Genomic DNA, 23,499 nt, shown 5'->3' on the forward strand with positions numbered 1-23,499 from the left:
AGTGGAGGAAGAATAGGGCTATTCCCTTCCATCATGTGAGGATGCCCTTGACTGTTCACATGTGAAGACATGAAGTGTCTGAAGTTTGTGTGTGTGTGTGTGTGTGTGTGTGTGTGTGTGCGCGTAGTGTCTGTCTGTGATGGCAGGTAGGAGAGCTAGCACAGGCTTAGTATGAGCAATACTTCCTTTTCCATCCCAACTCAAAAAAAAAAATGAACTCCCACAGTCCAACAGCAATGCTGTGCAGTACCACAATCTCCTTCCTAATTCTAGAGCATTAACTTTTGGGGAGACTGTCAGCAAATCTGTGGAAACTGTAGTTTTACATTTCATCTTTGTCTGCTTGGCAGAAGAAAATGTGCTTATAATCAATTTAACTTTTTTTTTTTTCATTTTTCCTTACTAAATCTTCAAAACAAACCGTATTTATGTGGGGAATTGGAAAAAGGGAAAAGACATTTCACTTCAAGAGACAACTTGAATATCCTAAAACATACAGATTAATAGTCACACCTAAGTTTACATTGGCCCTTGCAAAGCTCAGAGTGCTCCACACTGACTTTGCCTGCAAAGGAAACTCAGTGTGGGTGGAACAACTTGGGGTCAGCCACCAGGAAGACAGCACTGACCCAGGGCAGTGGCAGTGGAGTGGAATAGTTGGGTGTTCTGGATTCTTTACTTACTCTATGGAATTATATGTGTAAATATCCATGGGATCCCGACATGCACCAAAAAGAGTCACAAGAATGCATCAGATTTCTAGTTTTGGATGCTTTATTATCTAAAGTCAAAAGGAAAGATACAAAACTTGTTTTCTTTACCAAGCAAGTGCACTAGGCCTATGGACAATTTTGGTCCTTTTTTCCTAAGCTGTTTCATGCTGGCGGCAGGTGGCCAGGTGGCTGTATTTTACGTCCCACGTCCTAGCTTAACATTTCCGAGGCTGCTGAATAATGTAGATCTTTTTCAGTGGAGTGACCTTCACCAGAGCAGGTGTGGGTTTTTGATGTGCCATGTGCACTGTGGCTGGAAATTTATGGTTGAGCTAAAGGTGAAAAGGGAAGGAAAAAAATCATATTAGACATATTTGGTCATGAAATATTAAAGTCATAGAAAGCAATACAAGCTGGTTGGGAATTTCACAGTTTTGTTGATTTGTTATATGACACTTCTTTTTTCCCATACCATTTCCATCCTGGATCCATGGAAACATGTTAAAGTGGTTTTCTCTCTTTAACTTGTCTTGAATTTTTAAAATTATAATTATAAAATTATAAAATATATGATATGTGAGAATATATAATACATGTGCACTTATATTTATGTCTTGAAGTAACAGTAGAAATGATTAATTTTATTTGCATTGGTGCTCTGTAATATTAACAATTATTTGGGCACTAGCTTTTATATATGGGTTAGTATTATAAGAAGGCTACCAGAATATTGGAAAAGGTCCTGGCAGGGGGTTCTAGTACCAAAAGATCAGAAATAAAGAGTCTATGAAAGAAGTTAAGAAGCCTTATGATTATTTATTAGGTCAAAGCATGTGAAATTGCTGTTTATAAGGTTAAAAATGGCATGACTTTGGCCATTCCATGTAGTCCATTCTAAACTGCTTCGTGAAGAGAAGACCAAGGAATGACATACTAGATTCAAGTAAGCAAAGTCCTTATTAGTCATCTCCATGGAAGACATCTATGAGGAAACAGGCTTAAATGGATTCAAATTAACACAGACTGAGACATTCTGACAACATGAAGAATTTCCTATGAAACAAAGAGACCTTTTGGAATTCACATTAAGGACAATCTAAAATGGGAAGGATGCCCTGAGCTGCTACGCACCTCACCGGTAGTTTTCCTAGGAGGAGAATTTGGACCCAGTAATCTTTTGGGTCCATTCCAGTTTTTGGTTTCCAAGTCCATCAATATAACATAAAAGAGCTGTTATAGTTTGGATGTCAGGTATCCCCCAAAAGCTCATGTGTGCGATAAGGCAAAATGGTTTAGAGGAGAAATGATTATGAGTCTTAACTCAATTAGTGAATTAATCCCCTGATAGGATTAACTGAGTGGTGAGTGAAGGCAGGTAGGGTGTGGTGGGAGGAGGTGGGTCACTGGGGGCGTGCCTTTGAGGTATATATTTTGTATCTGCCAAGTAGAGTCTCTCTGCTTTCTGATCAGCATGTGAGCGGCTTCCCTTTGCCATACTCTTCTGCCATGATGTTCTGCCTCACTTTGAGTTCAGAAGAATGGAGCTGGCTGTCTATTGACTGAGACCTCTGAAACTGTGAGCCCCTAAATAAACTTTTCCTTCTCTATGATTGTTCTGGTTGTGTCTTCTGGTCACAGCAGCAAAAAAGCTGACTAAAACAAGTACTTTAAGGACATGGCTTTAGCCAGCAAGGAAGGGGTGCATCAGCTTGCTAGGAATTTAACTTATAACCATAGAGCTTAGATGCATTTTCCTTGACACTCTAATTAAATAAAAGGGGGAGATAAACTGTTCCTGACCTCAAGCATCACATTGTTTATGGTTTGTTTGGGCTCGTCTAAGCCAGGGAAAACACATGTGTCTTACATCTCATCTCAAATATCCCTGCCCAAGCTATAGGCCCACAGATGTCCCTTTTATGTGAAACTTGACTCTAAGAAGGCCTTTCTTCTTGGTCTTAAAAAATTAAATATACTGGAAGAATATACACTGAATTGTTAATAATGGTTACTGCTAAGGGGATAGAATCATGGGCAACTCTGTCTTTTCCTTTGTCTTATCAGTATTTTTCTGTTTATTTTTTTTTACCATGAGTAGGTACAAGTTGTATAATAATTAAGCCCAAGGATGGTCCCTGCTGACATTCTAGCAGATTGGAACACAGTAATTGAGGTATTAGTCACAAATGTTGCTTCAGAGTCTGAAAAAGCGTTGAGAACTTTTTCCCTTTTTGTCAAATGAGTTATCGTCAGTGCACAAGACATGCATTTTACAACGTGATAAGGGCAGAGTGTTTGTTTTGTATTTCTTTTAAAATGAGAATGAGAGGAGATTTAAGAAGTCACCTACTTCAGTAGTGAGCTTCCAGACTGGGTGTCTTTAGTCTCAAACTGGGTTATTTCAGCTTAGCTTTAACTCACTTTCAAGAGATTCCAGGTGGGAAGAACAATTTGACAATTAAGGTCAAATGTAAGGTAAAAGAGGGGTGAGAAAGAAGCAAACAGCTTCATATAACAGAGATCTGGGCAATTAGCCAAGGTGAGGTGGGGCAAGACAAGTCAGGGCTGAAAGAGATAAAGCCACATGTCAATTGTTGATCTTTAGGTAGGAAAGATGATAGGTGCAAGTATGAAAGGAAAGGAGAAGGGAGGAGAGTGTGTTAGAACCCACTTGCTGCTTAATTCAGTCTTGTTATTTGGTAATCTCCAAGATGAGCTTTACAATTTACAGGTTACACTATTTTTGGTCATTTAAAAAAAATTATTGATTGGGCATGGTAGCCATGCCTGTAATCCCAGTGGCTCAAGAGGCTAAGGTAGGAGGATCACAAGTTCAAAGCCAGCCTCAGCAACTTAGCAAGACCCTGACTCAAGATAAAAAAAAATAAAGAGAGGTGGGGATGTGGCTCAGTGGTTAAGTGTTCCTGGGTTCAATTTCTGGTACAAAAAAATTAAATTAAAAAAATTGTAAACCAGGTGCAGTGGTGCATGTCTGTAATCCCAGTGGTTTAGGAGGCTGAGGCAGGAGGATTGCGAGTTCAAAGTCAGCCTCAGCAAAAAACTAGGCAGTAGTTTTTTTTTTTTTGTTTTTTTTTTTTAAAGTAGCTTGGTGAGACCCTGCCTCTAAATAAAATACAAAATAGGGCTGGGGATGTGATTTGAGTGCCCTGAGTTCAATCTCTTGGAACTGCTCCCCCACTCAAAACAAAATTGTAGTAAAATACAATATAAAATTGACCATTAAAGTGTATGGACAGTTTGGTGGCATTAAATATATTCACATTATTGTGCCACCATCACTACCATCCATCTCCAGAACTCTTTTATCATCCCAGATTGGTACCCATTAAACAGCTTCCTGTCCCAAGTCCCTGGTGACTTCCTTTTTGTTTCTGACTTATTTTCCTTAGTATAAAATATCTTCAAGATTCATCCATGTTAAAGTGTATATGCAAATTTCCTTCTTTTAAAAGGCTGAATAATATTTCAGTTCTGTATATTTATCCATTCACCATCCACAGAAACTTTGGGGGTTGTTTCACTTTTTGGTTATTGCAAGTAATACTGCTATGAGCACTGGTATGCAAATATCTGTTCAAGTCCCTACTTTCAGCTTTTAATTGTATACCTAGAAGTGGAAATGTTGGCTCCTTTGGCAATACAGCTTTATTAAATGTATGATTCTCAGTGTTGGCACCATTTTTACATTTCCATCAGTGGTGCATGAGAGTTAAGGATTATATTTTAACGAAGGCATTTAACTGAAGTTCTAGAAGCATTGCTTAACTCAACTGCTTCTCAGAAGGGCAGTACCACAGGTTAGAATGACTGGATGACCAAGGCAGTCTCTAGGGCCTGTTGGTCATCTGTGAATTGGTTTGGAAAGTTTTTGGAAAAAAGTAAGAATCAAAAGAATTAAGAAGTGGAAATAATTTTGCTAAAGATAATACTCTTAGAGAAACTGCCTATAGATAGGGCATGGTGGTGCATGTCTGTAGTCCCAGGAGGCAGGAGGAGGCAAGTTTGAGGCCAGCTTGGGCAATTCAGTGAGATCTTGTCTCAAAATAAAATGAAAGGGCTGGGGATGTAGAGCACTCTGGGTTCAATCTCTCTCTCTCACACACACACAAATAAGTAAGAGAGAGAGAAAGTGTGAGAGAGGGTGGGAGGGTAGAGAGAAGGTGCTCATAATTATTAAGTCACAAATGTAGAGGTTTGGGGGATCCAATAAGAAAGTTTTACAACAACTCTTGAAAATATAACAGGAGATTCAAATTCTCTTTTTCATTCCTTGACCCTATCCACCAGGGCTATCCTAATGTTGAAGGCTTGTGCTATGGGTAGAGAGTCTGTATATTTATCCGTTATATTTATATTTATCCATAAAGCATCTTACATCAAAATTGATGAAACTTTAAATAAAATGGTCATTCCCTGAAAGCATAAATCTTTTCTGTAGATTTTGTGTCAATGGAGATAGGAAGGTTTGTTTTTCAAGTCTAAGTTAGACATAAGTAGACTTCATTTTCCAGAGTACAACCTACAACCAACTGGCTTGTTTTAGATGGAAAATTAACTGGAATTTTCTTCATTAGCCTTTGTAAAATGATAGTGTTTGCAGAATGAAAGGTGTTTCTTGTTTGACTCATTAGGGCAAGAAATCTAATGGAACTCCAAGAGAGGAAGAATCCCAGGGCTCTGTATGTGTGAGGACTCTGTCTTGCTGTGGCTTCATCACAGGGACAACATATTGAACTTGAAAAGCAGATCAAGAGAAACTCCCATATTGAGAATTTACCTTCATCGTGGGGAGCTGTGACCTCAGAGCCCATATTTTTAGTTTTGCACAAAAAGCAAAGGAAGTGTGATAAAGGTCTTTATGACTGGAGCTGTGAAGGAAATTCTAGATGTAAGAAAATCAGCAGCAGGTTTTGTTTTAGAGCCTGACATTGGGTAGTAGGAGCAGACTGCCGCTCTCCCATTCATCTTTCCAGGGTGTTAACTTCCAACTCCAATGTTGGCACTTAAATTTCCACACTCTGTTAAGCAAAGTGCTTAAAACAAAACATTCAGCTCATGTCAATGAAATTCAAGGATACTCCTACGGTGATGTTAATCTACAGAACAAGAAGAACCTTTTTAAATTTGCAGATGTCTTTGATAGTTTTTTCTCCCCCAGGATCCCATTTCACATGCCTCTCACTGACTTTGGGGTGGTGACTCAAAGTCTGGCAACTTGAAAAAAGTAACCCAAACTTTTACCAGGCTTCCACATTCCACCCACCCCTCTATGCTATAACCTACCTCCATTACTAAGGTTTTAACTGGATACTTTTACTTGCTTAGAAGTGACACAGCTATTGCCAAATTTAATTTCCATGACTGTCCAGAGAATGAATATATTTGGCAGTATCATTGTCTTTCACTTCTAGCCCTAATTTTTTTTTCTTTCTTTTTTTCTTTTCTTTTTTTTTTTTTTTCCAAGCAAATGAGCAACTATATATCTCAGAGGAGACACATGACATCTAAAAGGTTAAAAACTTCTAAGGAGTAGCTCTAAGTAGTACAACTTAGTTTAAGACTAGGTCTCCCAGATTTTTCAGACCAGGGAGATTTCAGGTTCCAGAACCCCTTTTCTGTAGGAACATCACACCATGTGGTCAGCCAGTGGGGGACCTGAATCCTCTCATGGATTAGGGATAGAGAGGGGGGGAATGGGTGGTTGGAGAGGTGGGGAGGGAAGAAGTGTAGCTGGATGGAAGAAAAAAGTCTGATGTGGAAGGTGCGGTGGGAAAAGTGTGGGAAGGAAGTTTAGGCTCTTCCCCTCTTAGATTTGTACAATTCCAGCCCTTTGGGGATTACTTTAAATCTCCCAAATCTCCTAAGCCTTAAGTTGATTTGAAAGTAAGATATCCAGAGATGAATAGAGTACAGGTAGAGATTTCTTGTCATAACTGAATGATTGATGCGATCTTATGGACAGGGGTTGTTTTAGACTCTTACATTCTTAAAATAGAAATAAGGAATAACATGGTTGCTTGGGACTAGACATAATTGTAGCTGAGGATGTAAATGAATGTTAATAAATTCAGGCATCCTTAATTCTGCTCTTATATTTCTTCTGGCCAATTTATATTGTTAGGTCTCCATGATTATATATAGTATAGGAGGAAAGCACTATCATGCAGGTGAAATCTATCAAAAGATTTAGATCTATATTTCTATCTCCTTATCTTTTATATCTTTTATATTTTTGTATCAGCCAATATAGTTTAGGTAGTATTTTTTTTTCAGTTTTAAAAATCAAGGCATAATTTACTCACAATATTTACCCATACTAATGTACCACTTTATGAATTTTGATAAGTGCATACAATCCATGACCACCACCACATGCAGGACTATTCCATCACCTCCCAAAATTCTCTCCCTCCTTTGCAGCTGGTCCCTTCCTCAACCCCAGACCCTGACAACCACTGATCTCAGCAGATCTAGTGGTCAGCCCATCTCAACCCCAGGTTGAGGGAGTTGTATTATGAAATTCTACTAGGCTTCAGGCTGAATTATGGATTCAGGGGAGATTTTTCTTTCTTTACTTAGCACACCCACTTCCACATTAGAGCCAGTCACTTATGATACTCTTGGAACTTATTTTTGTTCCACATGTTTGTTCCTTATCCTGTGCTTGGGACTCCAAGTGATGGAAGGCTAGATGCATGTCTGGGAATAGAAGCCAACTTACTGAGGGCTGACTGTATAAAGTACTTACTTTGCATGTATTATATGACTTCCTTTTATTCTCATAATATTCCTATGAAGTAGATACTATTAATCACATTCCATTTGCCCAAGGTCACACTGATGTTAGTGACAGAGCCAGCACAGGAATCAAGCAGGTTGTGGCTGATGCCAGACCTGCTCTCCTAACCAGAGATCTGCACAGTTTGAGCTACCATCTTGCTCCAGTTAGCACTGAGCTGGGTGGCCAAGTTTGGATTTTAAAAATAAGTATAGTTGCTTTGAAAGCATTTTTAATGCATACCATCTCATTGTTCTCTAAATACAATTTGGTTATTATTATTATCTGGGGGAGAGGATTTACTTTTTATCTTTCCTTTCAGTGGTGGGGACTGACCCCAGGGCCTTGCACATGCTAGGTGAGCACTCTACCACCGAGCTACATCCCCAACTATTTTTATTTTATTTTGATATGGTGTCTTGCTAAGTTGCCTAGGTTGACTTGAACTTGTGATTCTCCTGCCTTCCATCTTTGAAACAAAGAAGTAATAATTTTTTTTTTTTAAGTACTGTGGACTGAACCTATGGCTGCTTTACTACTGAGCTACATCTCTAGAGCTTTTTACTTTTTTTTTTTTTTTTTTAATGAGACAGGCTCTTGCTAAATTGTTTACAACCTTGCTAAATGGCTAAGGCTGGCTTTGAACTTGTCATCTTCCTGTCTAGTCTTTCCTGACTCTAGAATCACTGGGATTACAGACATGCATCACCATGCCTGGGCCGGCAGTGTTACTTTTTATGGAAAGAGAAAGAACCCTCTATGTCATAGACATGAGCATAAGTGTCTATAAAAGTACAATATAGACTCTGCCTTATATTTTAGGCCAGGAGACATTCTGTTACCCTAAGGATGAGGTTCAGGAGCATGAGAATGAGATGCAGTTGCATGCAGCTTTTGTTACTCTAGCAGGGTATCCTCCATCAGCCCTGCTTCTGAAGCCAGGGAGCAGAATTACCTATGGCCTCCCTGCATCTCTGATTGAGAGAATAAAGCCCTCTCATGTTAGAACACTATGGCTATAGCTCAGCATCAAAATATTGCTCTATACAATCTGACCTGTGACATCATGTATTTTAGACATTCTTTTTCATTTCACTGCCATAAAACTAGTGCTACTAATCCTAACAGAGGGTGCAGGGCTTACTCTGTGCCTAGCAACTCTTCTAAAAGATTCATGTGTGTGAACTCACTTATTCTACACAACAAACTTGCAAGCTGTATGTTCTTCTTTACTACTTTACTAAGGAGGAAACTGAGGCACAGGATGAGTAACCTGTTCAAGGCTGAGCTGACTGACAGTGAGTGGCCAATGGCACCAGATGGAGACCCGAGAGGCCAAGTGCACAGTTTCTATCCCCTGATTTTGGCAAAACAATGAATATCTCAAAGGATGGCACTCTGGCATGCAGTTTACTCAGACTCAAGGAACCTAGAAAGTAGCTAATGCAGGGAGATTTCTCTGAGGCTCCCCTATCTTTCTATAGCATTGATCTTCCAGAAAATTCTCAGTTGTGAATCCCTTCCCCAGTTGTCTTATCATCCAGTGGAGATTGATGCATATTGCAGGAAGGAAGATTAGAGCTCATGCCACTTCCAGAGCCCTGACAGACTTTGTTACAAGCTGTCCTCCATTCTTCAGGCCCATTCATCTCCCCTAAAAATTATTTATTCTCATTTGAAATTGCCCACATTTCCAACTCCCTTTTCCCTATGCAGCAGGTGCATAAGTTTCTAAGCCTCACTGGGGTCTTGGATACTCACTTTCTCCCTCCGTGATGTTCCTATGCATGCTATAACATTGTACATAATTGTATATAACATTTTCTCTGTTAATCTGCCTATACTGATTTATTTCAGACTATGTGATCAAAACTCAGAAATGTGGGGGGAAGTTTTCAACTTCCCTACAACAGCAAGTCTTTCTTCTACAGAAGCTACCCTGTCCTGTCCCTTCAATTAAAGTGTAGTAGCAGAAAGAATGGTCCTTTATTACCTTGAATATAATGTTCCTGTCTCTTAGACATAGAATAAAGGCCCCCACTAAGCTTACTGACAACATTTAGGAACAAACAAACAGTTGAATCCAACAAACCAAATTGCTATCTACCTGGTGAGCTTTTTCTGAGTTTCTTGAGCTACTTAGAAGAAATTCAGGATATAGAAGTAAAAATAGTAGTGGTCAACTGTTTTTATTAACAGACTTTACTGGATATACTCAGCTGGTACTCAGCCTTCCTCCAGCCCTAAACCATGTAACCCTTCATTACCTACCTGTTCCTCAAGTCAAATATTTCCATGGGGAGATGCCGAGATGGGAGGAAGATCAAAAACTCCTGAATTCCCAATACACGGGCTATCTTTTATGAAAGCATGCCAATGTTTTCCAGAAATATTTGGCATGAGAAAGTGTTGCACATTCAGCTTCATGATTTTCACTTTATTTCCTTATTTTTAAAAATGTTTATTTAGGAATTTGGGAGAAATAGCTTTTCTCACTCTAACAATTTTATGTTCCTCTCACAAAGAGGAGATTTTTTTTCCCCACAAGAACATCAAACCACTAGGCTGGGAAAAACCTCAAAATCACCTGCTGGCTCACGTTGGGCAAATACCAAGTTGGAGTATCACGTGGTTCACCTTATGCACACTCACCTTGTCCAGTGTGTCATTCAGGGCTGCCAGCGTCTGTATTCTGGCAACATTTGCAATGGCACTGTGAAGATGAAAGGAAACTTCAATCAGGACTTAAAATTTTCGCACTGAAGAGGTAAATGATTTATATGGATGGCTGTTTGTTTGACTTGGCAACATCTAGAAGACACACATTCTGCTTCTGTATACCCATGCGCTGCAATAAACTTTGTGGTCCAAGTTAATATCATAATTGTTTGTTAGCTTTTCATTCAAATATAATATGCACACAGAAAATGCACATGTTGTAAGTATATAGCCTGGTGAATATTAACAGACTATAAACACTAGTCAAACCAACTGCCCCTGAGGACAACACTTACCTTGACTTACAGCCCCAGAGATTAGCTCTGACTGTTTTTGTGTTTCATAAAATGAACCATCTATAGCACATACTCTTCTGTGTCTGGCTTCTTTCTCTCAGGCCAAGTTATTTTGTGGGAGGGTTTCAATCAGGGCTGAGTCTGCAGCACAATGTCTGGAAGGGAAGTCTGTGTTTGCTCATCTGGAGGACTTGTGTTGGTTACTAGAAGTTATTAGAAAATGGACACTGATGGTTCTTAGACAATTTATTTTCTATATATTTTTTTAAAAAAGCTGTTCTCGGGGGACTGGGATTGTGGCTCAGTGGTAGAGCACTTGCCTAGCATGTGTGAGGCAATGGGTTCGGTTCTCAGCACTACATATAAATAAATGAATAAAATATATTTAAAAAAATATGGGAAACAAAGCTATTCTCGGGCTGGGATTGTAGCTCAGTGGCAGAATGCATGCCTAGCATGTGTGAGGTACTGGTTTTGATTTTCAGCACCGCCTATAAATAAATTAAGTAAAGGTCCATCAACAACTAAAACCAATAATGATCATTTAAAAAGCTATTCTACAAGAAGATGTAGGAAAAGTGTTTGTCTGTGAAAAATGGGACTCTCCTATCTGGAGTACATGCCTGTGTAGGAAATGTGAATAGCAGAAGGGATTTATAGGGAGCAAATACAGCTGATGAATCTGGGTCTGTCAATATACAGGTTCCCTCCAAGGCACCTGGGAGGAGGCCTACCCAGTTCATATTCCTAAGAGTCCCTTATTTTTCTTTAAAATGCTTCCCCCATTCTATAAGCCTCCCATAACCAGAATCTGTCCACCGTAATTAGGGCAACATAGAGAGTCCTCTTGCTGTTTACGTAATCCAATTCCCATCTTTCAATGACTACTAGAATACAAATGAATTTTTAAAAAGGTACCAATCACTACTTTATTACTCACTAACCAATTCCTCTGCCTGAATTGTTTAACTGATGTTAGAATTAATACTAAGTCTCCATTTTCTGAGGTGCAGAGAAAAGACCTCTCCACTGGTTGCCTGCTAGAGGTCATTTCCAAACCCAGCTTCTTCAGTGCTTGAGATCCTGGCTCAGGCGTGAGAACTAGTGTCACAATAAACGAGGCTTATGCTTGAATCAGGCCTTAGAAACAGAATAGGCTCCCTAAGTCAACTAGCTTGTGATTCAACAACTGTCTGGTATCATTTACAGCAGGCACTCACTATTCTAGGACCTGTCCTAGATGTTGGGTCAGAAGATAAGTAATGTGCATGCTTCCCTCCACAGTTTTAAGAACTTAGGGCTTCACTTTCCTCAGATGATGGTTATTTTCTGATATCAAGAAAACAAATGGCTTGTTGCTAATGGGGGCAAATCAGTATTCCATTCTAATGTGGCAGAGATCCTAAAATATTTCCTTCCTATAAATTAGGGGAAAAAAAACCTTGAAAAGTGATTTAAAAACAATTTTATATGAAAAGAGCCAAAGAAATCCAGTATGCTTCCTCCACCTTCTCTTTCTGATATGAAGGGCAGTGCCTTGAACATCATTCCATTAACTCCGTTGGAATCACTCATCAACTGATCTATAGAAACCATTTTAAAATTAAATCTCTGAAGCACCCATCACTGAGATACTTGGAGGAACCAATTTATTTCTTTTTGAAATGTACTATTTTCCTTAACAAGATGTAAAGTGGGATTCAGCCCACCCCTCTCCGCTGGGTTCTGGGAATAGTGTATTGTGTCAAGGTCAAGGTGGAAAAAGCCAGGGGAGACAAGCCTCAGAATCTATATGCCTTCCAGCTATGCCAGATATAGTGGCCATTAGTTGCTTAAATAATTGAGAGGTGAATTCAAAACAAAAATAGCCATTTATTTTTAATTCAGGAGATTTGCTTCAGTAGAAAGCATGCTATGAAAATAAGCCAGCCTAGTGACATTTTAAAGGCTAATCTGAAAATAGGGTAAAGGGATGTGTGTGTGTCAGGCTTGGACACCTTAGAAAGTCAGTAGGAGGCAGCTGGGCTGGCTGCTGAGAGGAGGAGGACGGGTGGAGCCCAGAAGAGAGTCTGCATTTGGTAGCCCCCTACTGCCCAAGTCACCATCAATCATGACACCCACCCTACTCTAACTGGCTGCCTTCAAGTGCAAAGAGGATTGCCCCAAAATTACTTCTGGAGGCAGAAGAAATTAACAACCCCTACCTTGTTTTCTCCAATCCTGTTTTTTTGGTATGTCTCTCCAAGACACCGATTTCTTGTTTTTTGGGAATTCGCATCCTTCCGGCTTTGACTATAAACAAGCATCAACACGAAAGTTAGAACAGCTTTGTTATTCAAGGTATGGATTTAGACTTGAAAATATTTTTGAACTTATTTTTTAAAGTTCTAAATTTTCATATAAAACATCAAAATAAAAAGAAAAAATATTTTCTGGGGATAAAAGGTGGAGGCAGAGGAAGGGCTGAGGTCTTCTTGTTCATGCTCAGAGAAGTGGAACTGAGGTTGAAAAAGCAGAAGGTTACACCTTAGTTTTGGGGAGGAGAATAACAATATGCTCCCTTAGGCATTTCACTAAAAAACATTTTTTCTTGTTATCAAACCAATTACATTCTTTTTGATAGCAACTAACAATACAATGTGACCCTTGGTTTTCCTATGAGATTAAAGCTTTTGCATGGCTTGCATTTTTTTTTTCAACCAAAGCTTTCAAAAGTCAGATTCTGAGGGATGTGCCAAAAGTCAGAACTCACAGTGCTAACAGGCATTTAATTCAACAGAGGTGCTTAAAATTCCACTGAATACCCACCTTCCAGCCCAGACCCCAAACCTCCACATTGGCCTCATTCAGAGGTTCTAATGAGTAATTAAACTACATTAATAATCCTGCCATTCAAGAGATCAATTAGTGTTAATTAGGCTACAGATGACCTAACAGCAATTCAAGTGTTTAACAATGTCGAATGGAATCAACTTTTGGAAATGAACAACCCATTTCAGATTGCAAGTCAGAGCAAATACTTTTTTCAGTTCCCAGGAAATTTGTACATCTAAAATCTGACAAGCTCAAATGAGAAATAGCTAAATGGACATTGATTTGTTTGAACTTGTTAATTCTTTTTATGGAAATGCCACATGGGCAATTTTCTGTGACTAGTTCCAATAAAGTGAAAAATAAAGAGAACCTCTCCTGTTTCTCAATGCCCTAGTGATTTGACTTCATCATTGCTATTTAGAAATTATTATTTAATTATTTTCGGTTATGTGATACATATAGAAGACACAATTCAAAAGTCATGAAAAGGTCTGTGATCTCCCTCTTACCATTATTTCCCAACCTCCCAGATCATCTCCCTAGATACTACTCATGTTGCAAGTTTCTTATGTCTTTATCCACAGATATTTTATGCATGATTTTTTTAAAAAATGGTAGCATAAGACACACCTTCATTTTTTCCACTTGAGCATAAATAACCATTAATATATTTTTATCTGTGTGTCAAATCTTTTCCTTGAGTTACTAAGGATCAAACCCAAGCCCTCGTGCATGCTAGGGAAGTGCTCTACCACTGAACTACATCCCCAGTCCTTGAGTATCTTTCCTTTTAACACATGTTTTTTAAAGAATCCCATTATATGAATGTTCTGTGTTTACTTAGCCAGTTTGGGAATGTTGGACTTATGTTTCTAATCCATTGTTGTCACTAAAATACTGTGGTGACTATCCTTCTATACACATATTTCTGCATCAGCACAATTTTAACAGTGGGATAAATTCTGAGAAGTGATCCAGATAGCTCTGAGAAATATGTGCATTTGGAATTTTGCTAAATCTTGCCAAATTGTCCATCTTGGAGGATGCACCAGTTTGTATCTCACCACTTAACTGTTAATCCCTTCTTGTTACATTTCCTTTGAAGAATTTTATTAGTTATTCTTACTTATTTTTCATAAGAACTTTAGAAATAGTTTGTCCATTCTCTATAAATAATCTTGATGATATATTTTTTTTGAAAGAGAAAATTCATATTACATTTCTGGTAGCTCTCTGTTTAAGAACATAATATTTTTTCCCCCGTTGTTCACATCCTCTCCTGAGTTCCTCAGTGACTTGTTTATTATTAGGTCCATTGTCTAAGCATTTTATTCTTTTATTCGTTTTATTCTTATTGCTGCTATTATAAATGGAGATCTTTTCTTCCATTATTACTCTAATAGATTGTTATTATTTTATAATTTTGGTTTTATACCAGGATTTACTGAAGTCTCTTATTGCTCATTATAGTTTTTTTGTAGATTCTTTCAGGTTGTTCAGATTTTTAAAAATTATATAGTCTGCAAAGGATAATATTGCCTCCTTTAGAATAATATTAAATAGTGACAATGGTGGATATCTTTGCCTTTACCCACTACCTTTTTTTCCAGTGCTGGTGATCGAACCTAGAGCCTTGTACACACTTGGCAAGTGCTCTGCAACTGAATTACATTCCCAAATTGCCTTTTTAATTTTTAAGGGATTGCTTTTAATGTTTTCTCTTTAAACATATTGTGTACTTTGGTGGCTCATACTCTCTTTCCCTGTGTAAATATATGTCAAGATGTTAAGGAAGTATCTTTTCTTTTTGGTACCAGGGATTGAACTCAGAGACACTCCACTACTGAGTCACATCCCCAGTCCTATTTTGTATTTTATTTAGAGACAGGGTCTCACTGCATTGCTTAGCACCTTGTTGCTGAGGCTGGCTTTGAACCCACAATCCTCCTGCCTCAGCCTCCTGAGCTGCTGGGATTATAGGTGCCCAGCAGAAACTATCCTTTTATTATTATTTTATTGGACCTAAAATAAGGAATAGATCTTGAATTTTCTCAAATGCCTTTCAGAATTCATGGATATGATCATATGAGTTTTCCCCTTTATGTAATTGTTATATCAATGAATACCTTACTATTGACCCATACTTGTATTCACGGAATAAACTCTACTTAATCACTTAAATCGCCATATTTTATATAAAAAAATTGATTATATAAGCCCCTTTGTAGAATTTTATAATGTTAGATTCATTTTGGAAAAGAAAAATCTGCTTTAAATTTTTTGTTTAAGAATACAAAATAAAAAATTTAAAAAGAAGCATACAAAGTCATCAGCAACAGAAGTGAGATTACATGGAAACGCATATTCTGAACAGCCTGGAGCGCAGGTGAAGTAAACCAGAGGGTGGGCTTTCTCAGGAAGAATGTTCAAGGGGGTGCCTCAGCCCCTTCACTGCTCCATTGTCTATTCTGCCAGCAAGAATCAAATCAGAGGTCTGGGCTCAGGTCTCAGTACTCCCCCAACAGTGCTTTCCATTCTTCCCGTGACAAGTGGTTTTCAAATAGGGTGCGCTGTAATGGTTTTCTTGTTAGCGTTCCTTTTGTTTTCCCTGATGCTATTGTTTCTACACATTTTCTTCTGCCTGGATTGATAATTATCACCAACGATAGAAGCAAAATTATTATGTTAAAATAAGCAGAAGCTCAGAATGAGAAGGCCTTTGTAATACTGAGTTTGTTTGAAACTCATTCAGTTGGAAAGACATTGATGGTCTGAGGGGTCTTCAGAGGAGATGGGCCAAAGTGAAGGGAACTGTGTCCCATGAGGAATTAGGGAATCCAGTAAAATCACTCCTGAAGAAGCAAAGGCTCAAGGGAGCTTAGGCTATCATCTTCAAAGATGGAAAGGGCTGCCATGTTGGGGCTGAAGTGTAGTTTCCTGGTGAGGAAATGTCACGTGGTGTCAGATGGCTCTACTCCCAAGCTGTGTGACTGCTATGGCTTGGATATATGGTTTGAGTTTGTCCTAAGGGTCTACTTGCTGAGTGTTTGGTCCTTGGTGTACAATATTGAGAGGTAATATGTTTAAGAGGTGGGACGCAGTGGGTGTCCTTAGGTTCACTGAGAGGGTGCACTTGGAAAACATCCCAATTTCTCTTACTTGCTGTTTGGTGATGTGATTTCTCCCTCTTACATGTGCTCCTGACACCTACCATAAGGTCCTCTCCACAGCAGAGCTAATCCTGATCAAGCCCTTGGATTACCGGAACTGTGAGTTAAATGAAACTCTTTCATTTATAAAGTTAGCCTGTCTCATGTATTTCATAATAGTAATGAAAAACCAACGGATGCAGTGACCTTGAGTGAAATATTTAAAACTCTGCTTAGGCTCAGTTTCGGTATCTCTCAAAAGGGAATAATACTGACAGCTCTTGAGAATAGAGGTGATATAAGCACCTGGTACATGGTAGGCACTTAATAATTAGTAGTTATTATTACTTAGATCACTTTGTGTTGTTCCAGAGGGGTGAATGAAGACCAAATAATGAAAGTGCCAGAAAGACAGGGTCTGGCCATAGGTAACTGTGTTATTCAGTGTGAAAGATATCACCTAGTATAATAATGGATTTCTTGCCCCTCAGTGTATTAAAGTGAGGGCAAGATGTCCTCCTGTCATGAACACCTTTGGAGAATTCAGGAGAATTTGGCAGAAGTCAAACTAGATAATTTTTATTATAAAATCTTTATAATGATTCAAACTTTTCCCATCTACCTATAAAATAAAATCTATCACGTGCCTTCCTTCAGAAACAACACAGGGCACTTAGAGAAATAAATATCAAAAGACATTAAGGAAACACAAACCAGAGAGTTCTTCATTCTTAAGAACAATAAAATAGACACTTGAGGGGAGGAATTAAAAATCCTCCCCAACAGATTCCTCCTTCTACTCAACAGTCTTTGAATCCTTTGTTACAGAGTTGTGAGTGCTAACTTAATTTTTAGGAGCATTAGAAAACCAGACCTTGGATTTCTAGAACATAGTTCCTATACCTACCTTATTCTGGGAGGGAATCTCCCTTGTCACACATGTACAGAAGAAGAAAACAGCAGACCATATCCCCACACTGAGGATGGATACACTGAAATACAGGTTGAGGCCCTCTCTATAAGGGGCGAGGGAACCAGGTAGAGCTAGTTTGTGGGAGGGTCATCTTCAAAGCTCTTCTGGGAACACTGGTCACACTGGTCTCCCCAGATCAGGATGAACCAGCACTTACAATCCCACACCATCACATGCTGGTCCAAATCACATATACCAGATAAGTCCGACTCAAGGGATTTTTTCAAGGTCTCACTGTATCCAAATCAATTCGTTTAAATTTGTTATCATTTATGTGACTCCATGTTTGAAATTACATTGTCTTTTGAACATTTATGGAAGATCAACTGGAATTGGGCAAGGTAAAATATGAAATTGACTGAACATTTTAACCTGATTTAAGTACAGATGTGAATATAATACTTTGGGTAAGACTTTATGTTCTTTCCCAAACTAAAATGAACTAAAAGCAAAAAAAATGTAGGAGAGTTACTCTTTTAGATTATTTCATTAGAACACCCTAAATTTACGTGGGTATATTCAAGTTTTTCTTTCCCATCTCTGAGTAAGAATTGTACTTTCATGGTAGATTTGGCAGTTTATGACTTTTGAAATTAGACCTTGCAGTTTTAAATTCTATATAATAATTTTCCAATTTTGCACAGTTTTTGATAGCAGCTAAGCTCAGAACAAGCCTGTGAGAAAAATTAGGCTTTTCCTTCACTAATCCATGATGAATGTATGCAAAAAAGTGGAACAACACAAAGGTCTGTGCAAACTCTGTCTTGGGACTGAGAACTTTCATTTGCAGATTTTAATTGAAAGGTAGTTGTTTGCAAAATGTTTACTTTGCATTCACAGTTGATTCATCAGCAAATTTTTGGTTGCCAATCAAGGCCCCAAAAACCCTCAAGAGAAGGCTGTGAACAAAGAGAGAGAACTTTAGAGCAAGAGGAATTTGGCATGAGGCCTGGTTTATTTTCCAATCCTAGCTTCACTGCCCTCCAGCTGTGTGGCTTTGGTCAAGTTACTCAATCTTGCTGATTTTGTTTGATCCTCTGAGAAACATCATCCACCACATGTCTGGCAGTTGCTGTGCTGTGCTGGGTGCAATATTAGCTTTGAGCAAATGGCAGACATCACTGCAGCCATCAGACCTCTCTTTCCTGTGATGTTTGGGGCAGTGGGGCTTGTAACCCTTTTCTTCTAACCTCACAGATCTGTGCCTCTCCAACGTCTACAAGTTGAGCAGATGGAATAGAGAGAATCAAGACTTTTTGTTTGCTTGTTTTTAGAAAATGATACCAGTCCTTAGGCAGTATGGTCATTCCCCAGGTTCTGCATTAGTTTCACACTGGATGGTACCCCCTGCCTCCAAACTTTCTGCTTTCTTTAATGAACTAGAAAACTTTACTCTAGAGATTCACTGGAGATCCTTCTGATAGCCCTGATTCATTTGGCTTAAACCAAATTAAAAGGTGTAGTGAATATAGGACAAACTCACTGACTGCTATTCTTTCTATTCATCATGTATCTGGCTTCCCACGGCTACCTCCAACTCACATTTTTGGTACTGCTCTTCTTATAATGGGGTGCTTATAAAACTAAGAGCGAGGCAAATCAAAAAAGCTGGAAATTCAAAGCATGCTTCCTACAACCCAGGCCACCTCAAGTTTAATGTAGTCTGTTTCACAGCATAAATGTATAACCAGGGCTAACAGAGCTGCAATATATTATAATCATATACATGAAAGATAAACTGGTAGGCACTCCACATGTAGGTGGGAGAGTTACAGCTGGCTGACTTCTGAGTGGCTTCATTTTTAACTATGATGGAACAGCCACAAGGATCTGTTCCACTGCTATTTCTTTCTTCCTGACTACTGTAGGAGCGCCTAATGCAGCTTCGACATCAGGCTGTTTTGAAATTGGGAATGATCATTTCTGCTGACTGCAATGTGTTTTAACTAAGCCTCCATTTCAAAGGGGTCAATCTTCTTGGGCCAGGTACTTTACACAAACTCTTTTAATCATCACGCCAATCCTATCAAATTGATGTTGTTTATTACCTCTCTTTCGGAGATGAGAACATGGAGACTCAGAGGTGTGGAATGAAAGCAAAGTTTGAACTCAGGTCTGATTCCAAAAGCCCTGATATACCTTTCTCATCGTATCGCACTGACTTCTTGCTTAAAAAAATCAGGTGAAGATTTAATGGAATTTTGGCACCTAATTATTTTTGTTCCATAAATAAAATTTTGCACTATCACAAACCGGTTTAGATTTAAAATACATAGTGAGAGACCAGCTGAAGGATGAGGCTTCTTTGTTCTCTTGTGCTCAGTGGGGAAGCAAAAGTCTGCCTTCATCTCCATTCTAATTATCCAAAACCTCTTATCTGTAGTGTCACAGTTCATAATAATTAATTGTCATGCCAGAGGCATTGTGACATGCTTGATGGAGTCATGGTGTGCTATGTATACAGAGTAATTAGCAATCATTAGTGGTGGGGACAGAAAGTTCCTGGTGGTTTCATTCAAACTTTCCTTTAGTTAAGTTAATCTCTATGTTCTTTGTGCATAAATGTAGTTTAGCAAATCAGGTTTCAGCTGAACCATTTTTATAAGGTTGAAGTGGTGAGAAGAGAATGAGGTCTCTTTATTTTTTTTTTTTGTTGTTGTTATCTATGTAATGAGTTTCTCTTCCAATAATTTGCATATATAGTTCCTGGACCATTAGTTAGCATCATTACCTTTAAACGAAATGTTAAATATTGCTAAATTCAATTACAAATATAAAATGGCAGTAGTCTGCCAAAGGAGATCAGGGCATGGTGTCTAGTATTGGAAGCCCAGAACAGGGAGCAACGATTTTTACTTTCCAGTTGGGCTGCCCACCAGAACATGTTGAAACTGCATTTGATTTTTTTTTTTTTCTTTTTTTTTTTTGTACTGGGGATTGAACCCACAACTGCATAACTACTGAACCACACACATCCTTAGCCCTTTTTTATTTTTTATTTTGAGACAGGGTCTCACTAAGTTGCTAAAACTGGCTTTGAACCTGCACTCCTTCTGCCTTAGCTTCCTATGTGGCTGGGATTACAGACATGTGCCACCCCGCTAACCTGTGTCTGATTTGGACCCTTTGCAAAGGTTATACCTGCCATCACCCTCTGCAGCAAAGATAACTGAAATAACCTGGGCTTGGAGGTACCAAAGAATTATACCAATAACTAAATTTTGAAAATAGAGAAAGCAATCACAAAGTGACCAAGCTTTTAAGGTCTTTCTTAAGGAGCTGAAAGAACAACAACAACAAAAAAAACTAAAAATAAACCTGTACATCCCAGTCAATCTATATGAACATATGGTTAAGTACAATAAAACCATTTTCTATATTCCAGGATGTTGATATAAATAGCATAAGTTAAAAAAAAAATAAAACAAGACAACTGTGGGTACTTTACAAAACACCTTGATAACTACCTTTTCCAGTTAGCACCCTCCACCCCCAATCCTTGTGTGCTTCTCAGCTTGTTGACAGGCAAAGTACATCCCTGCTGACACTTCCAAGCCCTAAAGCCTGAGGAGGGAAAGATGTGGTTGCTGTCCTGTGTGTGGAAGCTGGTTTGCCTGGGTATGCAGTCAGATGAGGCACAGGCATCTTGGGGAGACTGAGTCTGAGAACTGTAACCTCTAAGGAGCAAAGTTTCCATAGTAGTAAATCATCCAGGTGTGGATGGGTCGCAGTTAACCTATAACTGGGAAGGTTCACCTTCCTTAACTATTCCTGTCCATGAGTACCACAGAATGCCTTATACTCCCCTAGATTTGTAGGTTTTGATTCAATGGGGGGTCTGACAAATCACCAGGTGGTTTTATGCACAAGCTAAAGAGGATCAAAAGCATAGGAGGAAATCAGGTGGCAGGAAGTGAAAGCAATAGTGGGTGGATTGAGAACTTCTGCTCTCCTGGGGTGCTCCAGTTGAGCATTGATGGGAGGGGGCAGCAGCTGCAGCATCTGCAGAACAGACAGGTGGGGGCCTACCTGCAGGAGGATGGCCCCCTTTCAGCGGGGACAGCAGAACTTGTACTTCTTGCATTTCGTTTGCCATAGCTCCTGCCAGTGCCTTGCTGGTGTTCTGGAGGCCAAGTGCCAACTGCGTCTGCCCCACAGCACCCCAGCTTTATACGGGGAGGGGGTGGGGCCCCTTAAGGGCATTGCTGAGCAGCAACAGGGCTTGTCACCCAGCTCTTTGGCAACGTGCATCTGCTTGGCAAGTTTTCTCTTTGAAGAAAATGCTCTTCTTTCCTTCATCTGGGAAGGCTAGTAGATAGCTACAGAAGGCAGGAAGCTCTCATTTTCTTTCACAGGAGGAAGGACAGAGGGTGTTTTGGTGAATTCTTTGTCTTTCTATTCCTTCCTCCAGTAAGTACAGTGCACCTACAATGTGACAGGCTCTTTGTTATATGCTGGCATGACAATCAGGGCAAGACAAGATCTTTGCTTCAAGACATCTGTGGTCCTTCTGAAGAGATGATTATAAGCAAGGGCCGTGCCTTTGTTTCAGTCTTGGTAATTATAAGCATTTGTACTTAGAAAATAATTGGAGATGTATACAGAGGTTTCTGGAGTGTACTTTTGTATTTCTTTCTCTTCAGTTTTTTTTTGGTGCTGGTACTGGAGATTGAACCCAGCAGTGCACTACCCCTGAACTACAACCCCAGTTCTTTTTAAATTGTATTTTATTTTGAGATAGGGTCTTGCTAAGTTGCTGAAGGTAGCCTTGAACTTGTGATCCTCCTGCCTCAGCCTCCTGAATTGTGGGACTCTTTTTTGTTTGAGGGGAATCAAATAAACATGCCAAAATACAGAGAGGGGTGGTTATATAAGTTAAAATAAAGCCATGTGAGTACTTTGTAGTACATATTACAGATGTTTTCAAATGATATTTAACATGTGAAAATATGAATGATAAGATGGTAGAAAAGTAGGTCAGAAACCACAAGATCCAAATTTTGTCAAAAAATAAAAAGGAAAAATACAAAAAAATTACTAAAATCTTAGACCTTGTTGTATCTCCAGGGCCAAAGTTTAGCATATGACAGGAACTTAGACTCTTAATTCTTTAGTTAAAAATTGCTCTTCAAGAAACATCATTAAGGAAAGGAACACAAGCTGTAAGTGAGAGAAAATATTTGTAGAGAACAATTCTGACAAAGTACCAGTATCTGGAATATATAAAGAATTTTTACAACCCAATAGTAAGAAAGCAGACAACCCAATTTAAAAATGAGCAAAGGAGTCAAACACAACTTCACAAGTGGGGGTGTTGACAACAAATAAGCACACAAAAAGATGCTCAGCATCATTAATCATAAGGAAAATGCAAATTAAAACCACAGTGAAATGCTATTACATATTCATTAGAAGGCTTCAACTAGGAAATAAAAAGGAAAATACAAAATGCTGGTGAAGATGTTGGAGCAAGGGTAACTTTCAAACTGTTGGTGAGAAGACAAAAACGTGAAACTCGGTTTATAAAATTCAACGTACACTTAGTGTATATAGTCTGACTAATAATCCAATTACTAGGAGTTTTCCCAAGAGAAAAGATAATACTGTGTGGGTACACACACACACACACACACACACACACACACACTGCAAAAATATTTAAAACAGCTCTATTTATTTAACGGACAAAGTAAGAAACAACCCAAAAAGTGTATCAACCATAGACTAGATAAACAGATTGTGGTATATCCATATAATAGAATACAATTGAGCAATAAAAATGACATGGATGAATCTTAAAAGCATTATGCTAAATGACAGAAGCCAAACTAAAAAACAAAACAAAAACAAAAAACAAAGGCTGGGGGTATAGCTCAGTGGTGGAGGCCTTGGTTTTGATCCCCAGTATGCAGACATAACAACAACACAAAACTCAAACCCTACTTACTGTGTTCTTACAAAGTTGAAAGTACAGGAACAGAACTCTTACCAGTTATAGAGGTGGGTGGGGAGAGAGGTAAAACTACAAAGGAGCAGG

General features: G+C 38.8%; 1 protein-coding gene across 1 annotated transcript; it reads right to left on the reverse strand.

The window, feature by feature from the left end:
- Positions 1-756: 756 nt before the first annotated feature.
- Dapl1 (death associated protein like 1) lies at positions 757-21,591 on the reverse strand. The gene is made up of 4 exons (XM_076866548.1): positions 21,492-21,591; positions 12,731-12,818; positions 10,165-10,225; positions 757-1,045 (listed from the first exon to the last, which is right to left on the reverse strand). Exons 1-4 carry the CDS (start codon positions 21,556-21,558, stop codon positions 929-931), a joined length of 333 nt encoding a protein of 110 aa, XP_076722663.1. The 5' UTR covers positions 21,559-21,591; the 3' UTR covers positions 757-928.
- Between the last annotated feature and the right edge of the window lie 1,908 nt (positions 21,592-23,499).

The sequence above is a fragment of the Callospermophilus lateralis genome, chromosome 9, assembly GCF_048772815.1.
Source record: "Callospermophilus lateralis isolate mCalLat2 chromosome 9, mCalLat2.hap1, whole genome shotgun sequence".
NCBI classification, from domain to species: Eukaryota; Metazoa; Chordata; class Mammalia; order Rodentia; family Sciuridae; genus Callospermophilus; species Callospermophilus lateralis.